This window comes from Pleurodeles waltl, chromosome 7 (genome assembly GCF_031143425.1).
Source record: "Pleurodeles waltl isolate 20211129_DDA chromosome 7, aPleWal1.hap1.20221129, whole genome shotgun sequence".
Classification (NCBI taxonomy): Eukaryota; Metazoa; Chordata; class Amphibia; order Caudata; family Salamandridae; genus Pleurodeles; species Pleurodeles waltl.
In genome coordinates this window covers 11,503,280-11,523,973 of record NC_090446.1, presented here as the reverse complement: position 1 = coordinate 11,523,973, position 20,694 = coordinate 11,503,280, and the positions used below count along the sequence as shown (strand labels likewise).

The 20,694-nt window shown below is 46.8% G+C and overlaps 1 protein-coding gene and 1 long non-coding RNA gene across 2 annotated transcripts in view; both read left to right on the top strand.

Annotated features, from left to right (window-relative positions):
* LOC138303548 (uncharacterized) overlaps positions 1–17,896 on the top strand; it is a 56,191-nt gene extending 38,295 nt beyond the window's left edge. The window contains exon 4 of the long non-coding RNA XR_011205411.1: positions 15,130–17,896. This is a non-coding gene — a long non-coding RNA (uncharacterized lncRNA). The remainder of the gene's footprint in view (positions 1–15,129) is intronic.
* Positions 1–18,168, top strand: part of LOC138303547 (sulfotransferase 6B1-like) — a 118,233-nt gene extending 100,065 nt beyond the window's left edge. The window contains exon 7 of the mRNA XM_069242789.1: positions 17,903–18,168. Coding sequence (XP_069098890.1) covers positions 17,903–18,033 — 131 coding nt within the window. The 3' untranslated portion in view covers positions 18,034–18,168. The remainder of the gene's footprint in view (positions 1–17,902) is intronic.
* Positions 18,169–20,694: the final 2,526 nt, after the last annotated feature.

Genomic DNA, 20,694 nt, shown 5'->3' with positions numbered 1-20,694 from the left:
AGTACTGCCGTGCACTTTATCTAGGAGACCATTACTATTCCATGCGCTTGTAGGGGGCCTACCATCTACCGTGTGAGGGGTATGAATGAGATTTTTTTTGGCGGGGGTCAGCTCTCTTACTGCCCGTCAATATTCATAAAGCCTGCGTGGTCCTCTGGTGTTTCAAGTCTCCATGAAACTATGACTGCCCCTCGTTGGTGTGTGCTTGTGTTTACCAAAGATACAATAAAAAGGTATTGAACATACACCTAATCCAACAGAGGCATAAACACCCCCAACTTGCATTCATTCCCCCCAACTCTTCCCATACTTTCCCTCAGAATCATCTGTTGCCTATATATACCAAACATTCTGTAGAAATCATAATACCAAATAGACAGTGACTGACCCCTCCATAACTTAGGATTCAGTTGTATGATAGAGCACCCCAACAGTGGGTAAGTTTATAGGACAACCAATCGCCAGTCTCAGAAGTTCAGTCTTGGAGAAAAATTAGAGTATGGGGCTGCGGGATAGGTTAGTGTCACTACTTAAATTCACCCGGTCTAGTGAGAGCCTCCCTGTAGGGGAACCCGAAATGGATTTCTGAGCCGTTGTGACTATGGTCTCACCCAGGGGTGCTGCCAGGGGGCAGCCGTCACGAAGCCTGTGCGATGCAGATGTGGACACAGCTCGCCGTGCAAAACCCACGTCTCCAAGAGCCAGGGTATTTCTTCTAGTTCTTGGGTCATGCATCACTGAGACATGAGTCTGCCCTGGTTGAGGCAGAGGGAGGGCTCTGCTCGGGGTGGGCCAGCAGACGTTCCTCTGTAAGCCATGTCCATGTGGATGCCGGCATCTCAAAGAACCATGTCTTGTCAGCATCAACCACTATGAGCCAAGCAGAAAAAAGGAGCCGATAAAGTAGTCCCATCTTCCTCAGCTTCTGTTTAACTTCAAAGCGTTGTTGTTCTAGTTCTTTAGTATAGTCCGGGAAGAGAAGGACTGTGGCTGCTCCACATCGGAAACCTTCCTGGGCCCGGGCTTCATGTAAAACTGCAACTCTGTGACTTAAATTGTAAAAAAAACGGACAATCACTGGCTTGGGAGAGGGCCTCACAGTCAAGGCCCGCTCAATCACAAACCAGGGTGACAGACGAGTGGAGGGAGTGCAGGTTTTGAACCAGCTCTCAAGAAAATCTGCCATAGGTTGAGTCTCCGTACCTTTGGGAATGCCAATTATGCGTACGTTATTGCAGTTTTTTGGCATCTTCTGCATGGCGACGCAGCCCCGAAGTATGTGCCAGGAGAGTTGAAACTTGGGATTTGAGGTTCTTCACTTCATCTTCCACATTGGACAGTCGTGTTCCTGCTTCCGTAAGTCTGGCTGTTGCATTATGAAGATCTTGGCGCAGTAGTGCGATGTCAACCCTGACCTCCCCAATCTTTGTTTCAAAGGCCTCTCGTGTGGATTGGATCACCTGGAGGATCATAGCGAGGTCCTGGATGGGTGAGCCATCGTTTCGGAATCAGCCGATTCAGGCCCCCCGTGGGGGTCAAAGACAGGCCAATAGTGTATCGGTCCATGCGTGTCTGAGCGGTCGAGGAGTGGTACGCCTTATCTCTACCCACGAAGGGCCTCAGCCGCTGTTCAACCCGCTTGACTATCGCTCCTACCCTGGGAACCAACTTCAGTATAGCGCCAGAAGAACCCCAATAAGCCAGGCTCCGGGGGTGCCCCCTTGAGTTTCTCCAGGGGTGCGCTGTCAAAGCAGGCGATTGTGGGCCCCTCATCGCCACTTAATGCCAGAAGCTACTCTCAGCGTTCCACGCTTCAGGCTATCCCGTCTGCATCACTCTGTGGCTGCCCAAAAGCGTGCCTCTGGGCTCGACCCGCTTGCCGCACCTATGGCAGCACGAGCAGTGGAGGTTGGAGGCCCAGGCAAGCTGTGTCCAACAGGGGAAGAGATTCCTAGTGTGCATAGATAGTGCCCTCCTTGCATAATCCAGTCTACAACGGTTCAAGGACCCGAGTTCCTGCACTGGTGCAAAACTGGACAAAGGAAAGGGGAGTGACCACTCCCCTGACCATCACCACCCCCCTGACCATCACCACCTCAGGGGTGGTGCTCAGAGCTCCTCCAGAGTGTCACTGGGTTTTGCCATCTTGGATTCCAAGTTGGCAGGGCACTCTGGGAGCATCTGAGTGGCCAGTGCCAGCAGGTCTCGTCAGAGCCCTCCCCTAGTAGGTGCTTACCTGTGTAGCTGACCAATCCCCCCCTCCAGGGCTATTTAGGGTCTCTCCTCTGGGTGTTTCCTCAGATTCGCATTGTAAGACTCCAGCAGGAATCCTCTGCATCCTATACTTCACCTTCTACCGACGAAACTGCTTCTGGACCCTCAAGGAACTCTAGAAACTGCAACAAGGAAGCAAAGACGACTTCCACAGCATTTTATCTTAAGCTCCTGCCAGCAAATGCAACTGTTTCCAGGTCGTGCATCCTCCGAGGACTGCCTGTCTTCAGCCTGCACCAGAAGAACGAAGGAATCTCCCTTGAAGTGAAGGAGTCACTTCCCTGCTTCAGCTGACACCACTCTGCAGCGACGACTGGTGGCTTGGGTCACCTCTCCTGAAGAAGTGCGTGGATCCAGCAACATGGGTGGTGGACTGAAGTGGTCCAGACAGTCCTGAAGTCCAACTGTCCAACTTTTGTGGAGGTAAGGGCTTGCCTCCCCACGCAAGACAGTACCCCTGTGCACCGCAAGTTTTGCAGTTGCCAAGGCTTGTTGGCATCTTCCACAACGTTCTTTGTGCACCATGCAGCTCCTGACCCAGCACTGTATCCTGTGGCGCACAGCTTCCTGAGTGGTTCTCCGGCAGCGTGGGATCCCTTAGTGTAGTGCTGCGTGGGCCTCCTTTTGCACCTTTGTCCCTGTGCTGTGAGCTCGCTGCCTGGTCTTCTGAGGGCTGTCGGAGTTGCTGAGAGCCCCCTCTGCCTCTCCCTCCTGGGTAGAGACCACCAGGTCCCTCCTGGTCCCAGGCAGCGCCATTTTCCAATAACCGCGAGCTTTGCGTGTGCCAAGGCTTGTTAGTGGAATCCAGCGACGCAAACCAGACAGCAATCATCCGTCTGGCGTGGGACATCTTCTGCACCAACCAGGAATTAGACCATCTGTCTTCTTGGGTGCATAACTGACTTTGTCTTCTCACCGGTGGTTCTTCTTTTGCACCTACATCTGGGTCCATTGTTGATGTCATGCAGTCTCTTCTGGTTCTTGCAAAATCTTCTATCACGTGTTCTTGTGTGTTCTAGGAAAGTTACTGTGATTTACTCCTGCTTTCCTGGGCTCTGGGTTGGGTTCTATTAATTACCTTTTGGTGTTTTCTTACACTCTCAGCGCCCTTCTACACACTACACTTGCCTAGGTGGGAAACCAGCATTTCACATTCCACTATTTTAGTATATGGTTTGTGTTCCCCCTAGGCCCATTGCTAACTATATTGTGTTTTTCCCTATTTGCACTCTTTTCTAACCGTTTTCACAGCTATTTCTGCATTCTAGTCTATATACTGTGTATATTACTTACCTCCTAAGTGAGTATAGTCTCTGGTATTTTTGGCATTTGTGCCACCAATATAAAGTACCATTATTTTTGTAACACTGAGTATTTTCGTTCATGTTTGTGAGTACTGTGTGATTAGTGGTATTGCATGTGCTTTGCATGCCTCCTAGTTAGGCCTTGGCTGCTCATCCACACTACCCCTAGAGAGCCTGACTTCTAGACACTGACTACATTTCACTAATTAGGGATAACTGGACCTGGTATAAGGTGTAAGAATATTTGGTACTGCAAACCCCTGGTGCCCCACACAAGCCGCTTCTGCAGCCTTCTGTTGAGCAGGAGAGGGCCTGGCGATGTACCTGTCCCCTTCTAACCAGCCACAGGCCTGCTCACCCCAGCTCGGCCCTGCTCCCTTCAAGCCGGGCCAGTCGCACAGCAGTACGGGTCCAGCTCCTCCGATCCTCGGGCCTTTGAGAGAGGGCCAGGCCACATACCAGTATTATAAGGGCACCTGGGCCCAGGATTAGCATCAACCACAACGCCCCTGCATGCGGACCACCACCTTGCCACCAGCTTCGCGGCACCAGCCTGCGCTGCAGCCTTGTGCTCAGTCCTCTCACCCCACTGGTGACTCACACCTGCAGAGGGAAGCCGTTCAACGAGGGTGTGGGGGCCACTAGGGGCCTCCCCGCCGCTTTCACTGGGTTCATTAGATGTACGGCGGGGCCACCACAGTCTTCAGCGTTGCCGAATCAAGCCCGTTGGGCGGTGCCGATGCCGGCCGCCGTTTTGTATCGTGGCAGGGTCCACGGACAGGAGAGCAGCCACCCGCGATCAGTCCCAGCCCTTTTACCACTCCAGTTAAGGCCATCAGTGGTCTAGATGCATTCAGGGAGCTAGGGCATACCAGGGAATCCGGCTGTCAAGGCGCTGATGGAGGCGGATTGCAGCGAGGTCAAGAGCATGCCATCTTGATGCCTCACCCCCCCCTCCGCAGCCCCCTGCCTAATTGGTGTCTTCTTTCGAACATCTAGCGCCAAGAGACCTTCAGGCGAATGTGCCATTTACAAGTTAACATTAACATAGAATTCCCATTTTTTAGGCACTGGGATGTAGGGAGTTTAAGTGATTTGCCCAGAATCAGTCAATGTAAATCAAGCTGCTGAGGGTAGGATTCGAACTCGGGTTCCAAGGTTGGCAGCTCTAGCCATTAGTCCCCATCCCCTTCCCACATCCACCATGTCAGTCAGTCTTACCTGTGGAAAGTTTATTAGTTGAAGTATTTGTGTTTTCTGTGGAACAAGGCTAAATGACACATTTTCTTTCTGCCTTTGACATGTTGTTTATTCCTACAAAAAACACATTGATGGCTTATTCTTAGCAACAGACATTGACGTTTTTGCATATGCCTGATCTGCGCCAGTTGTGTTTGAATGTTTTCTCATTGATGTTGAAACATGCCAAATTGTCTGTGTCTGGTTGTTTTTGACTCTAGCAAGAATCTTTTCAGAAGATACTTTCTGTACTCGTCTGTTTCCCCCAATTTTCACAAATGCATTATACCCTGCAACCTCTTTTTTCCCCAAATGACTTTACAGATGACTTGTTACATTTCAGTGCGTTCCCCGTACCGCATTTCTTTCTGTCCTTTTCTTCTCTGTTTGTTTTGTTTGTGAGGAACCCCATGCACTCTTGTCTCTTTTCTTCCTCCCTCTTCCTATTCCACATCCTCCACCTTCTCCATCAATTGCATTATCTTTTACCTGTGTCCTCAGTATCTGCTTATACCCATACCCTTGTATGTCTACCACTGCCCAAGCCCTACCAAATCTCCCGACCCTTGAGACACTCCATCTGCCCAATACCCTAGTACTCCCATCTGCACCCTAGTACCTCTCATGCTGCCTATATCCTGCTACTTATACCCTTGATTACATTTTAGAGCCTTTATCCTCACTCATATATCCTAGTATCTCTGCCCTTGTATATACCCTAGTACCTCTGCCTATACCTAGTACCTCCACTTCTACTTATACCGTAGAACCTCTACTCATACTCTAATAAATATACCTATTTTAGAACCTCTACTCCGGCTCCTGCACCCTAGTACCTCTCGCACTGCCTATACCCTAGTAGTTCTACTCTTAACTGTGCTTAAGTGCATTTATCCCTCCCCACAAATCCTAGTATCCCAACCCTTGCATATACCCTAGTAACTCTGCGTTCGATGGCCTCTGTCACTGTAGATACACATGTTGTGCATAGCCCGCCATCTGGTGTTGGGTCAGAGTGTTACAAGTTGTTTTTCTTCGAAGAAGTCTTTCGAGTCACGGGACCGAGGGACTCCTCCTCTTTGTCTCCATTGCGCATAGGCGTCGACTCCAACTTCGATTGTTTTCTTTCCGCCATCGGGTTCGGACGTGTTCCTTTCGCTCCGGGTTTCAGAACGGAAAGTTAGCTCAAAATCGGAAAATTACGTCGGTATTGTTGCGTTCGGGATCGGGTTAGATAGCATCGACATCGCATCGATACAATAACATCTCCGTTGCCCTTCGGGGTAGTTTTCGATCCCCCGTCTGGGCCTGGTCGGCCCGACCGCGTGTGACATCGACGCTGATGGAACGGACCCTGTTCCGTTTCTGTCCTAAATGCCACAACAAATACCCATATACAGACCAACATTCGGTCTGTAACCTGTGCCTGTCGCCCGAGCACAGGGAAGAAACTTGTGAGGCCTGTCGTGCGTTCCGGTCCCGAAAAACGCTCCGTGACCGCCGAGCCAGAAGACTGCAAATGGCGTCCACGCCGACAGGACACCGAGATTTCGAGGAACAAGAAGAAGTAGAAGCCTTCTCGATCCATGAATCGGACTCGGACGAATTCGACGACCATGAAACAGTGAGTAAGACGTCGAAGATAGCACATAAGAAAACTGACAAGGCCCAGGGGACGCCACTGCCATCAGGCCATGGCTCAACCCATAAACTCGGTGACCGACCATTGGCACCAAAGAAGGCCGAAATAGTGCCGAGATCGTCCGACTCGGGTCGAGACACAGGCACCCTGCCATCTCGGGACCGAGATAGTGCTGCCGGCAAAGATCGACGCCGAGATAGCGGAGCCGAAGCTGCTCGACGCAGAGACAGCGGCACCGAGGAGGATCGACGCCGAGAGGGTTCGACTCCGAAAAAGAGGAAAGTCGCCTCGGAGCCGAAAAAGAGCGTGGACATGGTTTCGGTGCCAAAACGACCCGCAACCGAGCCAACTACCGGTTCCTATTCAGAGGAACAATCACTGTCCTCTCAAATGCGAAAGCATAGATTCGAGGAGGAATTACAATCCACCGAGGTGGACCACACTTAAAAAAGGATTTTTATACAGAGTGGAACAGGGAAAATAAGCACCCTTCCCCCTATTAGGAGGAAGAGGAGACTGGAATTCCAACAAGAACAAACACCACAAACAAAACTGGTGAAGAAGGTAACTCCGCCACCCTCTCCTCCACCTGTGGCTCCCGTTTCACCGGCACAGACTCCGTCACATTCACCGGCTCACACCACCTTAAGCCAAGGTGACCAGGACCAAGATGCTTGGGACTTATACGACGCCCCAGTGTGGGACAACAGTCCCGAGGCGTATCCTACAAAGCCCTCACCACCAGAAGACAGCACAGCATATTCACAAGTGGTGGCTAGAGCAGCAGAGTTCCACAACGTGTCTCTACACTCTGAGCCTGTCGAAGATGACTTCCTCTTCAACACCCTCTCTTCCACACATAGCACCTACCAAAGCCTGCCTATGCTCCCAGGAATGCTAAGGCACGCAAAGGACATATTCAAAGAGCCTGTCAAAAGTAGGGCAATAACACAGAGGGTGGAAAAAAAATATAAAGCACCTCACAACTGCCACCAGATTCGGTTGTGGTAGGGGCGGCTCGCAAGAGAGCAAACTCCCACACATCGGGCGATGCACCACCCCCAGATAAGGAGAGCCGAAAGTTCGATGCAGCCGGTAAAAGGGTCGCAGTACAGGCTGCAAACCAGTGGCGCATCGCAAACTCTCAAGCGCTCCTAGCGCGATATGACAGAGCCCACTGGGATGAGATGCAACACCTCATTGAACATCTACCCACAGAACTACAAAAGAGGGCGAAACAAGTGGTTGAGGAGGGCCAAAACATCTCCAATAACCAGATACGCTCCTCTATGGACGCAGCGGACACAGCAGCAAGAACAGTTAACACGGCAGTAACCATCCGAAGGCACGCGTGGCTACGAACATCTTATTTTAAACCAGAGATACAGCAGGCGGTGCTCAATATGCCATTCATTGAGCAACAATTGTTCGGACCTGAAGTGGACACGGCAATTGAGAAGCTAAAAAAGGACACTGACACTGCAAAAGCCATGGGCGCGCTCTACTCCCCGCAGAGCAGAGGCACTTTAAACACCTTCCGCAAGACAACCTTTAGAGGGGGGTTTCGGGGTCAATCCACACAATCCAGTACCTCACAGTCAACACCGTCCACCTACCAGGGACAGTACCAAAGGGGAGGCTTTCGGGGCCAATACAGAGGGTGACAATTCCCTAGAAGCAGGGGAAAATTTCAAGGCCCCAAAACACCTACAAACAAACAGTGACTCACACGTCACTCATCCCCTCCACACAACACCAGTGGGGGGAAGAATAAGTCAGTATTACCAAGAGTGGGAGAAAATAACAACAGACACTTGGGTCTTAGCAATTATCCAACATGGTTGTTGCATAAAATTTCTACAAATCCCTCCAAACATACCACCAAAAACACAAAATATATCAAAACAACATTCGGACCTCCTAGAAATAGAAATTCAAGCATTACTGCAAAAGAACGCAATAGAACTGGTACCAGATACACAAACAAATACAGGGGTTTACTCACTGTACTTTCTAATACCAAAGAAGGAAAAAACACTGAGACCAATCCTAGACCTCAGAACACTAAACACATACATCAAATCAGAACACTTTCACATGGTCACGCTACAGGAAGTGTTACCATTGCTAAAGCAACAAGATTACATGACAACCTTAGATCTCAAAGACGCGTATTTCCACATACCAATACATCCGTCGCACAGGAAATACCTAAGGTTCGTATTCAAAGGAATACATTACCAATTCAAAGTATTGCCGTTCGGTTTAACAACTGCACCAAGAGTCTTCACAAAGTGCCTAGCAGTAGTGGCTGCACACATCAGAAGGCAGCAAATACACGTATTCCCGTATCTAGATGACTGGCTAATCAAGACCGACTCACTGACAAGGTGCTCACACCACACAGATCAGGTCATACAAACCCTCTACAAACTCGGTTTCACCATCAACTATGCGAAATCACACATTCTGCCGTGCAAGGTACAACAATACCTAGGAGCGACAATAGATACAACAAGAGGAATAGCCACTCCAAGTCCACAAAGGGTTCAAAATTTCCAAAAGATTATACAACGCATGTATCCAACACAAAGAATACAGGCGAAGATGATATTACAACTCCTAGGCATGATGTCCTCATGCATAGCCATTGTCCCAAACGCAAGGTTGCACATGCGGCCCTTACAACAGTGCCTAGCATCACAATGGTCACAAGCACAGGGTCAGCTTCTAGATCTGGTGTTGATAGACCGCCTAACATACCTCTCGCTTCTATGGTGGAACAATATAAATTTAAACAAAGGGCGGCCTTTCCAAGACCCAGTGCCACAATACGTGATAACAACAGATGCTTCCATGACAGGGTGGGGAGCACACCTCAATCAACACAGCATACAAGGACAATGGGACGTACATCAAAGAAAGCTGCATATAAATCACCTCGAACTACTAGCAGTTTTCCAAGCATTAAAAGCATTTCAACCAATCATAACTCACAAATACATTCTTGTCAAAACGGACAACATGACAACAATGTATTATCTAAACAAACAGGGGGACACACACTCGACACAGCTGTGCCTTCTGGCACAAAAAATATGGCAATGGGCAATTCACAACCACATTCGCCTAATAGCACAGTTTATTCCAGGGATCCAGAATCAACTTGCAGACAATCTCTCTCGAGATCACCAACAGGTCCACGAGTGGGAAATTCACACCCAAATTCTAAACACTTACTTCAAACGTTGGGGAACACCTCAAATAGACTTATTTGCAACAAAGGAGAACGCAAAATGCCAAAACTTCGCATCCAGATACCCACACAGGCAGTCTCAAGGCAATGCCCTATGGATGAACTGGTCAGGGATATTTGCGTACGCTTTTCCCCCTCTCCCTCTCCTTCCATATCTAGTAAACAAATTGAGTCAAAACAAACTCAAACTCATACTGATAGCACCAACATGGGCAAGGCAACCATGGTACACAACACTGCTAGACCTATCAGTAGTACCCCACGTCAAGTTGCCCAACAGGCCAGATCTGTTAACACAACACAAACAACAGATCAGGCATCCAAACCCAGCATCGCTGAATCTAGCAATCTGGCTCCTGAAATCCTAGAATTCGGACACTTAAACCTCACACAAGAATGTATGGAAGTCATAAAGCAAGCTAGAAGACCATCCACTAGACCCTGCTATGCAAGCAAATGGAAAAGGTTTGTTTGCTACTGCCATCATAATCAAATTCAACCATTACACGCATCTCCAAAGGATGTAGTGGGTTACTTACTACAGTTACAAAAATCGAACCTGGCCTTCTCTTCCATTAAGATACACCTAGCAGCAATATCTGCATACCTGCAGATTACCCATTCAACTTCACTATTTAGGATACCTGTCATTAAAGCGTTTATGGAAGACCTCAAAAGAATTATACCACCAAGGACACCACCCGTTCCTTCATGGAACCTCAACATCGTCTTAACAAGACTCATGGGTCCACCCTTTGAACCTATGCACTCTTGCGAAATACAATTCCTAACCTGGAAAGTTGCATTTCTCATCGCCATCACATCTCCAAGAAGAGTAAGTGAAATTCAGGCGTTTACAATACAAGAACCTTTTATCCAACTACACAAAAATAAAGTAGTCCTAAGGACCAATCCTAAATTTTTGCCAAAGGTTATTTCACCGTTCCACCTAAATCAAACGGTAGAGCTACCAGTGTTCTTCCCACAGCCAGATTCCATAGCTGAAAGGGCACTACATACATTAGACGTCAAAAGAGCACTAATGTACTACATCAACAGAACTAAAACCTCACGCAGGAAACCCAATATCGAAACAGGGTATAGCCAGATGGATAGTTAAGTGCATCCAAATCTGCTACCTTAAAGCAAAAAGACAACTGCCCATTACACCAAGGGCACACTCAACCAGAAAGAAAGGCGCTACCATGGCCTTCCTGGGGAATATTCCAATGCACGAAATATGTAAGGCAGCCACATGGTCTACGCCTCACACATTTACCAAGCACTACTGTGTAGACGTGCTATCAGCACAACAAGCCACAGTAGGTCAAGCCGTACTAGGAAACCTTATTTCAGACTACTTCCACTCCTACAGGCTGAGCCACCGCTTTTGGGGAGATAACTGCTTACTAGTCTATGCACAACATGTGTATCTACAGCGACAGATGCCATCGAACTGAAAATGTCACTTACCCAGTGTACATCTGTTCGTGGCATCAGTCGCTGAAGATTCACATGTGCCCACCCACCTCCCCGGGAGCCTGTAGCCGTTTGGAAGTTAGTTTCAACTTTGTACATTTGTAAATATATTAAATCTTAAATAGGTACATACTTATTCACTCCATTGCATGGGCACTATTACTAACAAACAACTCCTACCTCACCCTCTGCGGGGAAAACAATCGAAGATGGAGTCGACGCCCATGCGCAATGGAGACAAAGAGGAGGAGTCCCTCGGTCCCGTGACTCGAAAGACTTCTTCGAAGAAAAACAACTTGTAACACTCCGACCCAACACCAGATGGCGGGCTATGCACAACATGTGAATCTTCAGCGACTGATGCCACGAACAGATGTACACTGGGTAAGTGACATTTTCATTACACCTAGTACCTCAACCCCTGTTTATATACTAGGAATAGGCAGAGACAGGGGTACTAGTATTTCAACCCCTTCCTATACCTAGTATCTACTCTTTCCTACACCATAGTTCTGCTACCTCTGCTGATACCCTAGTACCTGCACCCCTCCCTGAACCATCATACCTCTGCTCACATCTTAATAAATCTACTTACCATTGTAGCTCTAGCCTTAATCCTTTACCCTAGTACCTCTACCCTAGGGCTATACTTAGTACCTTTCCCACTGCCCATGTATCCTAGTATCTCTGCTCATGCCTATACCGTAGTATCTCTGAAAGGACCTTTCTACCTCTAACCCTGCTCCTACGCCATTATATCTCTGCCCTTGGTTACATCTACCTCTGTCCATACCTTATTACTTCTGCTTACCTCTGTACCTCTACTCCTGCTCCAGTACCACAGTAACTCTACCCACTACTTAGTAACTTTCAAATTGCTTACACCCTAGTACCTCCATCCTTGACTAGAGTTTAGTACATTTACTCCTGCATGCAGAGACTAGTACCTCTAACTTTAACTACACTTTAGTACCTTTACTCCTGCATTTATAGACTAGTACCTCTACCCTTGACTATTCTTTAGTACCTTTACTCCTGCATGCATGTATTAGTACCTCTACCCTTGACTATGCTTCAGTATCTTTACGCCTGCTTGTAGTCTTGTACCTCTACACTTGACTACATTTCAGTACCTTTTCTCCTGCATGTAGAGACTAGTACTTCTACCATTGACTACACTTCAGTACCTTTTGTTCCTGCATGTAGAGATTAGTACCTCTACCCTTGACTACACTTCTGTACCTTTACTCCTGCATGTCGACTAGTACCTCTACCCTTGACAACACTTAAGTAACTTTACTCCTGCATGTAGACTATTACCTCTACCCTTTAGTGCACTTTAGTACCTTTACTCCTGTATGTAGACTAGTACCTCTACCCTTGACTGCACTTCAGTACCTTTACTCCTGCATGTAGAGACTAGTATCTCTACTCTTGACTGTACTTTAGCACCTTTACTCCTGTATGTAGAGTCTAGTACCTCTACCCTTGACTACACCTTAGCACCTTTACTGTAGGAGGCTGACTTTCTGTATAGTGAGCAAAGCTAGGCACACTGCAGAGTCCAGGCAACCACATGTTGGTTTACAGAGGTGAAAACTAGACCACCTAATGTTCTAATGTTTATGGTAGCTTGGTCGAGTTATGCTTATCTTGGAGAAGTTCAAAGCATTTGTTGTATTCACAGTATCAATAAAGGAAGACACACTCAAAAGAATAACTTGAGACCAATTTACAAAAATATTTCAGATTTTTATAAATTTTTTAAGACCAAGGGAATCAATATCGGGTAAGTACTTTTTAAGTTATGGATTTTTGAAGATTAATAAAAGTAGTCTTTTTGTGCTTATATTACGCAGGATAGGAATCAATGGAGAAATACTTTAAAAATGAATATACATTCAGGCAATGCGTTTACCAATGTCTCCTTTTGCAGATATGTTGAGGCCGTCGGTGGCCTTCACTAGGTCTTTGGTTGCAAGAGAGTGATGCCTTCACTCTGGAGGGAGATCTATGGCGATTTTCGAATTGTGGAGGTCATCTGTGGGTTGGTAGAGTCCGTCCAACGTCGAAGGAACCCCTCAGCAGCGATTGTCCTGTCCTGGGTGCAGCAGATAGAGTTGAGCGCCTTCATCTTGAGCAGCAGGACTTCAGTTCTCGAGCTTTGGGTCTTCTTTGTTCTGGTCTTCTTTTGTCCTTGGAATGTGATTTCTTGGTCTAGGGATGCCCACTACATATTGTATTTAGTGGGCGTTTACAGGAGTACCTAGTAGTGACCAATAGGTCATTTACCTGAGGGTGGCTACACCCACTAAGTGACCACTTCCTGTGGGCAGAGGTCACTTCCCTACACCTGATTGGCTATTTTCCTTCCATGGAAGATGGAGGGAAATGAAATGGAGGGGTCACCTTGCATGCAACACCTTAGCGGTGGTGCAAGCTGGGGCTGACCACTTCTTTTGTCCTTTGCGTAGTTTTCCCGCCATTGCTCCCGCCAAAAGTGGACATTTGCAACGGGGGCAGCCATCTGCTGCTAGCAGCAGGCTTGGGGGTCGAATTTCAAGGGCGGTAAGCCCATTGAAGCTCGCTAGAAGGGCAGTGCACATTTCTGAGGGAGGGGGTGTTGGCACCTCCACCCAGGCAGGGCTTAGTCCTGGGACCCAGACAGCAGGATCTCTCACCCCAGGGTTCCAGAATCTTGTCTGGTGGCAGCAGGCTGGTTGTGACCGACCAGCAACCATGCCAGTGTTAGTTAGCTTTGCAAGGGTCACCTCTAAGGTGGCCCCTGGATACATTTTGAAATAAATCCAGTACTGGTACCAGATTGGATTTATCATGCATGTAAAATGGTTGCTCTGTTCACTTATCACTTACTGTGTCCCAGGTTTGGCAAGGACACAGTAGGGCCATATTCCACATTCATTTATGCCCACATACACAGTATAGTGCACCCTGCCTAAGGGCTGGAAGACCTGCCAGAAGGGTGACTTACCTATATTGCATGCAGTGTGTAGTGGACAGGGCACACAGGCTGTGTGCATTGTCCAGTTTGCATTTTAGGATTGTACCAGGACACTCAGTCTGCAATGGTAGTGCTGAGTGCATCTGGATGCATGGCCCATGAGGGTGGCACAATCTGTGCTGCTGCTCTCAGGGACCTACCCTTAATACCCCATGCCCTGGCTACCTAAGTACACTTTACTAGAGTCTTATAGTGGTAGCTAAAGGTGTTGCCAATTGTATCATTAACTTTTCAATTTTAGGGAAAGAACACTGGCACTGGGGACCTCGTTAGCAGGATCCCAGTGCACTCCAGTCAAAGTTGCATCCCGAAACCAAGCAAAAAGTGGGTACTGCAACAGGGTACCAGTTTCCCACACAACTCCCCACAGGCCAGGAGACTCATACCAGGCAGTAAGTGGGGCTAACCATGACAAAAGAGACCTTTTCTCACATTTACACCTGCATGTATAGACTAGTACCTCTACCCTTGACTACTCTGGGAGGCTGGCCCTCTGTGTAGTGTGCAAAGCATTGTACACTGTGCAGAGGGTCGGGACAACCACACGTTGGCTCACAGAGGTAAAAAAAAAAAGACCTTCTAATGCTCTAATTTTTATGGTAGCTTGGTCGAGCAGTTAGGCCAGTCTTGGAGAAGTGCAAAGCATGTGTTATACACAGTATCAATAAATAAAAACACACATTCAAGAGAATAAGTCGAGACCAATTTACAAAAATGCTTCAGATTTTTATAAAAAATTTAAGGCCAAGATCATCAAAATCGGGTAAGTACTTTTTAAGGTATGAATTTTCAAAGTTTAGAAAATGTCTCAGCTCTGTGCCTAAATACATATCTTAGGAATCAATGGTGAAATACTTTAAAAATGCATATAAAATCAGGCAATGTCTTTACCAATGTCTCCTCTCGGTTGTAGGTCGAGGTCATTGGTGGGCTCTGTAGACCAGCTGGATAAGTTTGGGCGCCTCCCGGTTTTGGCGGGAGCAGCTGCAGAAAGTCTTTGGAGGTGGTGCAAGGCCATTGCGGGGGACCACTTGGAAAGGCACTGCACAGGTGGACTTCAAGGTGATTCCGGTGGGGGACCCTTGAAACGTAGCTGGATCTTCGGTACAGGGCAGCTGGATGTGGAGCGAATCGGTGAGCCAAGATCTGTGCACAAAGGTGCCCTTAGAAGCAGGAGGTAGGTCACTTTCAGGATCGCTTGCAGGTCAGCAGGGTCACTCCGGTGGGAGGTCCAGGTGTTTTTCTGAAGTCCTTCGATTGGGGTTTCCTCCTGGTCCTTTTGCAGTCCGGAGGGGACTGTATTTTTAGGTTTCTGATGTCAGAGGTTCATTACCCCTGGCTATTGCACGGTTTAACCACTGGAGGTCGCAGTACCACCAAATTTGGCACACTTGCAGGGTCCTCCTCTGGGTTTATCAGGTGAAATTCGGCCCGGCTGTGGCGTCCGGTTCCTTGGTCAGCAGCCGGTCAGTGAACTGAACTTCACTGACATTTGGGTGTTTGATGCAAAAGAGTGACACCTTCACTCTGAAGGGCGATCTTCAGTGTTTTTTTAAAAAATGTTTTAGAAGAGTGGAGGTCCACTGTTTTTTTTTGGAGTCTGTCTTATGTCCGAGCAACCCCTCAGCGGCGATTGATGAGTCCTGGGTGCAGCAGTCTTTTTCTTGATGCAGCAGGACTTCAGTTCTCATGCCTTGGGTCTTCTTCGTTCCTGCTCTTCTTGTATCCTTGGATTCTGTATCTCTGGTATAAGGGTGAATACTGTATTTAGTGGGCGTTTAGGGGAGTACCTTGTAGTGACCAATGGGTTATCTACTTTAGGGTGTCTACACCCACTATGTGACCACTTCCTCTGGGCAGAGGTCATTTCCCTATCCCTGATAGGCTATTGTCCTACCATGCAAGATGGAGGACGATGAAATGGAAGGGTCAACTTGCATGCAACACCTTAGGGGTGGTGCAAACAGATGGTGGCCACTCCTCCTGTCCTTTGTGTGTTTTCCTGCCATTGCTCCCGCCAAAAGTGAAGTTTGCAACGGGCGATCATCTGCTGCTACCAGCAGGCCTGGGCGTCGAGTTTCAAAGGCAGTAAGCCCTTTCAAGCTCGTTAGCAGGGCAGTGCGCATTCCTGAGGAGGGTGGTGTGACACCTTCGCCCAGGACGGGCTTTGTTCTGGGAACCAGAGAGCAGGATCTCTCACCCAGGGTTCCAGAATCTTGTCTGGTGGTGGCAAGCTGGTTGTGACCAGCCAGCAACCATGCCAGCATTAGTTAGCTTTGCAGGGGTCACCTCTATCATGGCCCCTGGGTACATTTTGCAATAAATCAAATACTGATACGAGATTGGATTTATCATTCTGAGTTGTTTGATACCAAACAACCCAGGGTTCAGAGTAGCCATCATGTAGCTGTGAAACTCATACTGACCAGTGTCCAGCACATGCTTTTAAAATGGTTTCTCTTTTCACTTACTATGTCCCAGGTTTGGCAAGGACACAGTGGGGGAATATTGCTCATGCATCTATGCCCACATATACAGCATAGTGCACCGTGCCTTAGGGCCGGAAGGCCTGCCAGAGGGGTGACACCTATATTGCATGCAGTGTGTAGTGGGCAGGGCACACAAGCTGTGTGCCCTATCCGGTTTGCATTTTAGGATTGTACCAGGACACTCAGTCTGCAGTGGGAGTGCTGAGTACATCTGGATGCATGGCTCATGAGGGTGGCACAATGTGTGCTGCTGCTTTCAGGGACCTACCCTTAATACCCCATGCCCTGGATACCTAAGTACACTTTACTAGAGTTGTATAGTGGTAGCTAAAGGTGTTGACAATTGTATCAATACCTTTGCAATTTTAGGGAAGGAACGCTGGCACTGGGGACCTCGTTAGCAGGATCCCAGTACACTCCAGTCCAAGTTGCATCCCGAAACCAGGCAAAAAATGGTTGGGGTGGGGGTACTGCAACAGGTTGCCAGTTTCCCACAACTACACTTACCTTTTACTCCTACATGTAGAGTCTAGTACCTTTACCCTTGACTCCACTCCAGTACCTTTACTCCTGTAAGTAGAGTACCTCTACATGTGCCCTGCTACCTCCACATCTGCCTATACCCTGGTACGTTTAGCTCTAGACCCCAGTACCTGTACCTTAGTGCATTACCAACCCCTAGAACGTCTTTCCCTAGCTATACTCTGTTTCTTTATCCTAGTAACAACATCCTTGTTACTAATGATGCCCTTTTTGTTCCTTACTTGTTTTCTTGCACCATTTTATTTTCCTACATGTCCCGTTATTCTGGTGTTATTGTCGAATTTCCTCAAATTTGAGAAGGAAAGGCTTTTCCTCATTTCGACATATTATCAAAATCAAGTTTCACCTATCTGTTGCCACATGGTTGGGATTCTGCATTTTGTTTTTTTTCTTCTCAAATGAGTTACGGCCCTGTGCCCTTGTCATCGAGAAAAAAAAAGAGATTAATATATAGTTAACGATAATTAATATGATTAATATTCTGATTAGTTGTTTTATCAGGGAAAAAGGCCCAAACCCAAAACATATTAGTTTAAACTGTAGCCCACAGTGAAAGGGTGGTTACAATAATCTTCCATATCCGCATGTCTGTTATTATTTAGTGATGTAAGTACACCTGCCAATAGATAATATTCATTGTTTTTACAATCACAGGTGATGTCGGAGACTGGAAAAACTATTTCTCTGAAGCTCAAAGCCGGGCGATGGATGCAAAATTTGAAGAGTGTTTAGGAAGAACTAAACTTGGGGAAATGATGAATTATAGCGTTCACTGCAAGACCTAAACATTCATTTCCACACTGTCCTTTTACGTCGTTAGTCCAAAACCATGCCTAGCCTAAAGTACATGATCTACATTGATAATTCTTCTTTTTATGCTGAGATCATTAATTTGATGAATAAAAACATTTTTGACAATACACTACAGCTATTGTATTTATTATTTTATTAGTACTCTGGAAACTTACTTTTAGAAATATTCCATCATGGAAAATAAAAATTGTTCTGAAAAAGTAAATTCCCGATATCCTTTAAGCGAAGGGTCCCTTTGAGATTCACTTGGACTGCTTGCCCTTGTTAACAATCAAGCAGAACATGATGGTCTTAGATTCACCTTACAAACCCTCACTTCTTTTTCAGTACGTTCTCTGTTTCGTTGTTGTGTTATTCTGCTGTCTATAGAACTAAGGTTGAGCAAAGTTAACATTTTCACCTGCAAAGTTTTCAAAATTTGCACTGCTTGTATGTTTCAAAGTTTGTCCACTTTGCATAACATCTGCTGCATATAAATATTCCTTTAAAAAGGTTTTTGCTCAAGTATGTTCATGCAAACACTTTTTTGCCAGATTAGTTATTAATATTTGGGCAGGGGTCAACATTGTGCACGATGGCTTCATCTGAGGTACCATTAAGCAACTTTTTGAAAATGTCGAATCTTTGGATAAATGTTCTTTTTGCAGGGCTTTTCATTGCTCTGCAAAACTGCAGTTTGCAACGTTTTGGGAAAAAGCTTCAGGAATAAAAGTTTTATCACATCTAAATACAATCTTTTCTGTCTTTCCTGCATTAGAATGCAGTGTTCCTTTACGCCATTCCGATTTCACTCCCCCAGAGGCCATAGTGCTATACATTTTACAGTTTAATTTCTGTGCATCTGTTTTTGGCACTCTGGATCCAGGACAGTTTGTCAGGGTCTGTGTCTGAATATATAGTGCGGGAGAAAGGGGTAACTGCTGCATAGAATTCATAGGGTACTAGGCCATTACACCGTGAGGAAAAGGGGATATTGTCATGGGCCTGGAGAAAGCATACAATGTATTTAATCTCGGAAGGGGTCTGAAATAAGAATCGGTGAAGTCATGGTTTCTGCCTGCCTGGGAGTTGTGTTCTGATTGGTTGACTGCATTAACATTTGTCAGAACCTGCAAGGGAATGGAGGGGTCACAGGGCAGTCAAGGGCTACAGAGTCCCGACCATGGTGTTTGAGGTTATATGTCCTGGGGCCCATCCTCCTGTGGCACTGCAAACTGGGCCAAGTAAAACTTTTCACACTTTACTCTCAGGTTTTCGAGGGTGAGCAGTCACAGACTTTTCATGGAGGTAGTTTGGGGTGCCCAAGTGGCATGGTCATCTCAAATCCATGCATGTCACCCCTCCTGAACCCTTAAAAACTCCTTTACCCACCTGGAATGCAGCGTGGACTGCCCAGGTACATAAATGGCAGCTCAAGCTCCTAGGAGATGTTTCCAAAGAGTTTGTATGATCAAATGACCCAAGTTAATGGTGCAATGCTGATATTAATGTGGTTCAAGTTGCTAATGCAGTGTAGATGTTTACTTTGGGCCCCACATGTTACTAGAGGTTTAGCTCGTATTAAATAGAACATTGGCTTTGTAAAACTCTGTGGAACTTTCTGGGTCTCTCTGGAGCTTTCCGGAACTGTCTGGAACCTTCCAGAACTTTCCAGAACATTGGCAACTATCTTAGGTCCGGGAGGGTCTAAATACTGCTCCATTTAGAGCACACCCCTGCTAGACAATCTTGCTACCTGTAGAAGACGGCCCTTCTCTCAGTGGACTTACTGAGGCACAGCAGAGCGTTGCAGTTCATCCATCCAATCCCTCCTGGCTAGCAATAGCAGTAGCTCTTTCTTGCCTCTTCTGGAGTGGGACATCTATATAACTTCGACGACCAAGGAAGAAAGAAAACCAAGATAAATTTAAGTGCCTTAGAATCAAGTCTCGCAAGCGCGCGCATCGGAAAGCAAATTAAAAGTTTCTAAGACAAACCCAAGGCTACCACAAAAGACAAAACCTATTTTTTTGAAAAAGTAACGGTTCCAGGGAAAGTGTCCATTTCCCAAACCTGTGAAAATCACTGATGAAGTGGTACTAAAGAGGCTAAGGGCAAAGTAGGTGACTCCCGTGCCAACCTACATGTACAAGTAGCCAACAAAGAGATTGATAATTATACAGCCATATGAACATAACATGTAAAATGTACTTGTTGACTAATCAGTGACTAGATAACGTAAATGTACAGTGATTCCAACTGTTTATCTTTTACATAGATACAAAAAAACGGTATTCAGGATATAGTGAAGAAAGAACCTTGGTGGTGAGACCATAAATGATCATCAACCGCACAGGGAGCTGGTTGGCTGTCTTTCATTGTTTCATCACTTTTCCCCATTCCCCTCGGTGACCTACCTAGGTGAGCGGTTCTATCACTCTCGGCCGAGCATCTGGGGGGTGACGGACTGTCTTCATCCATTACTTCTGCTGGGCTATTGTCATAGGTTAGTTATACTAGATCTTACACCAAGCTCAGCACCTAACAACCAACAGTCACAATAACTTCAGTTTTCAGCCTAGTGCTTGTCTTTTAAGAAATTGGATAGTACTTTTGAATAGCACAGCAGCGCTAAATACAACACAATCCATCTT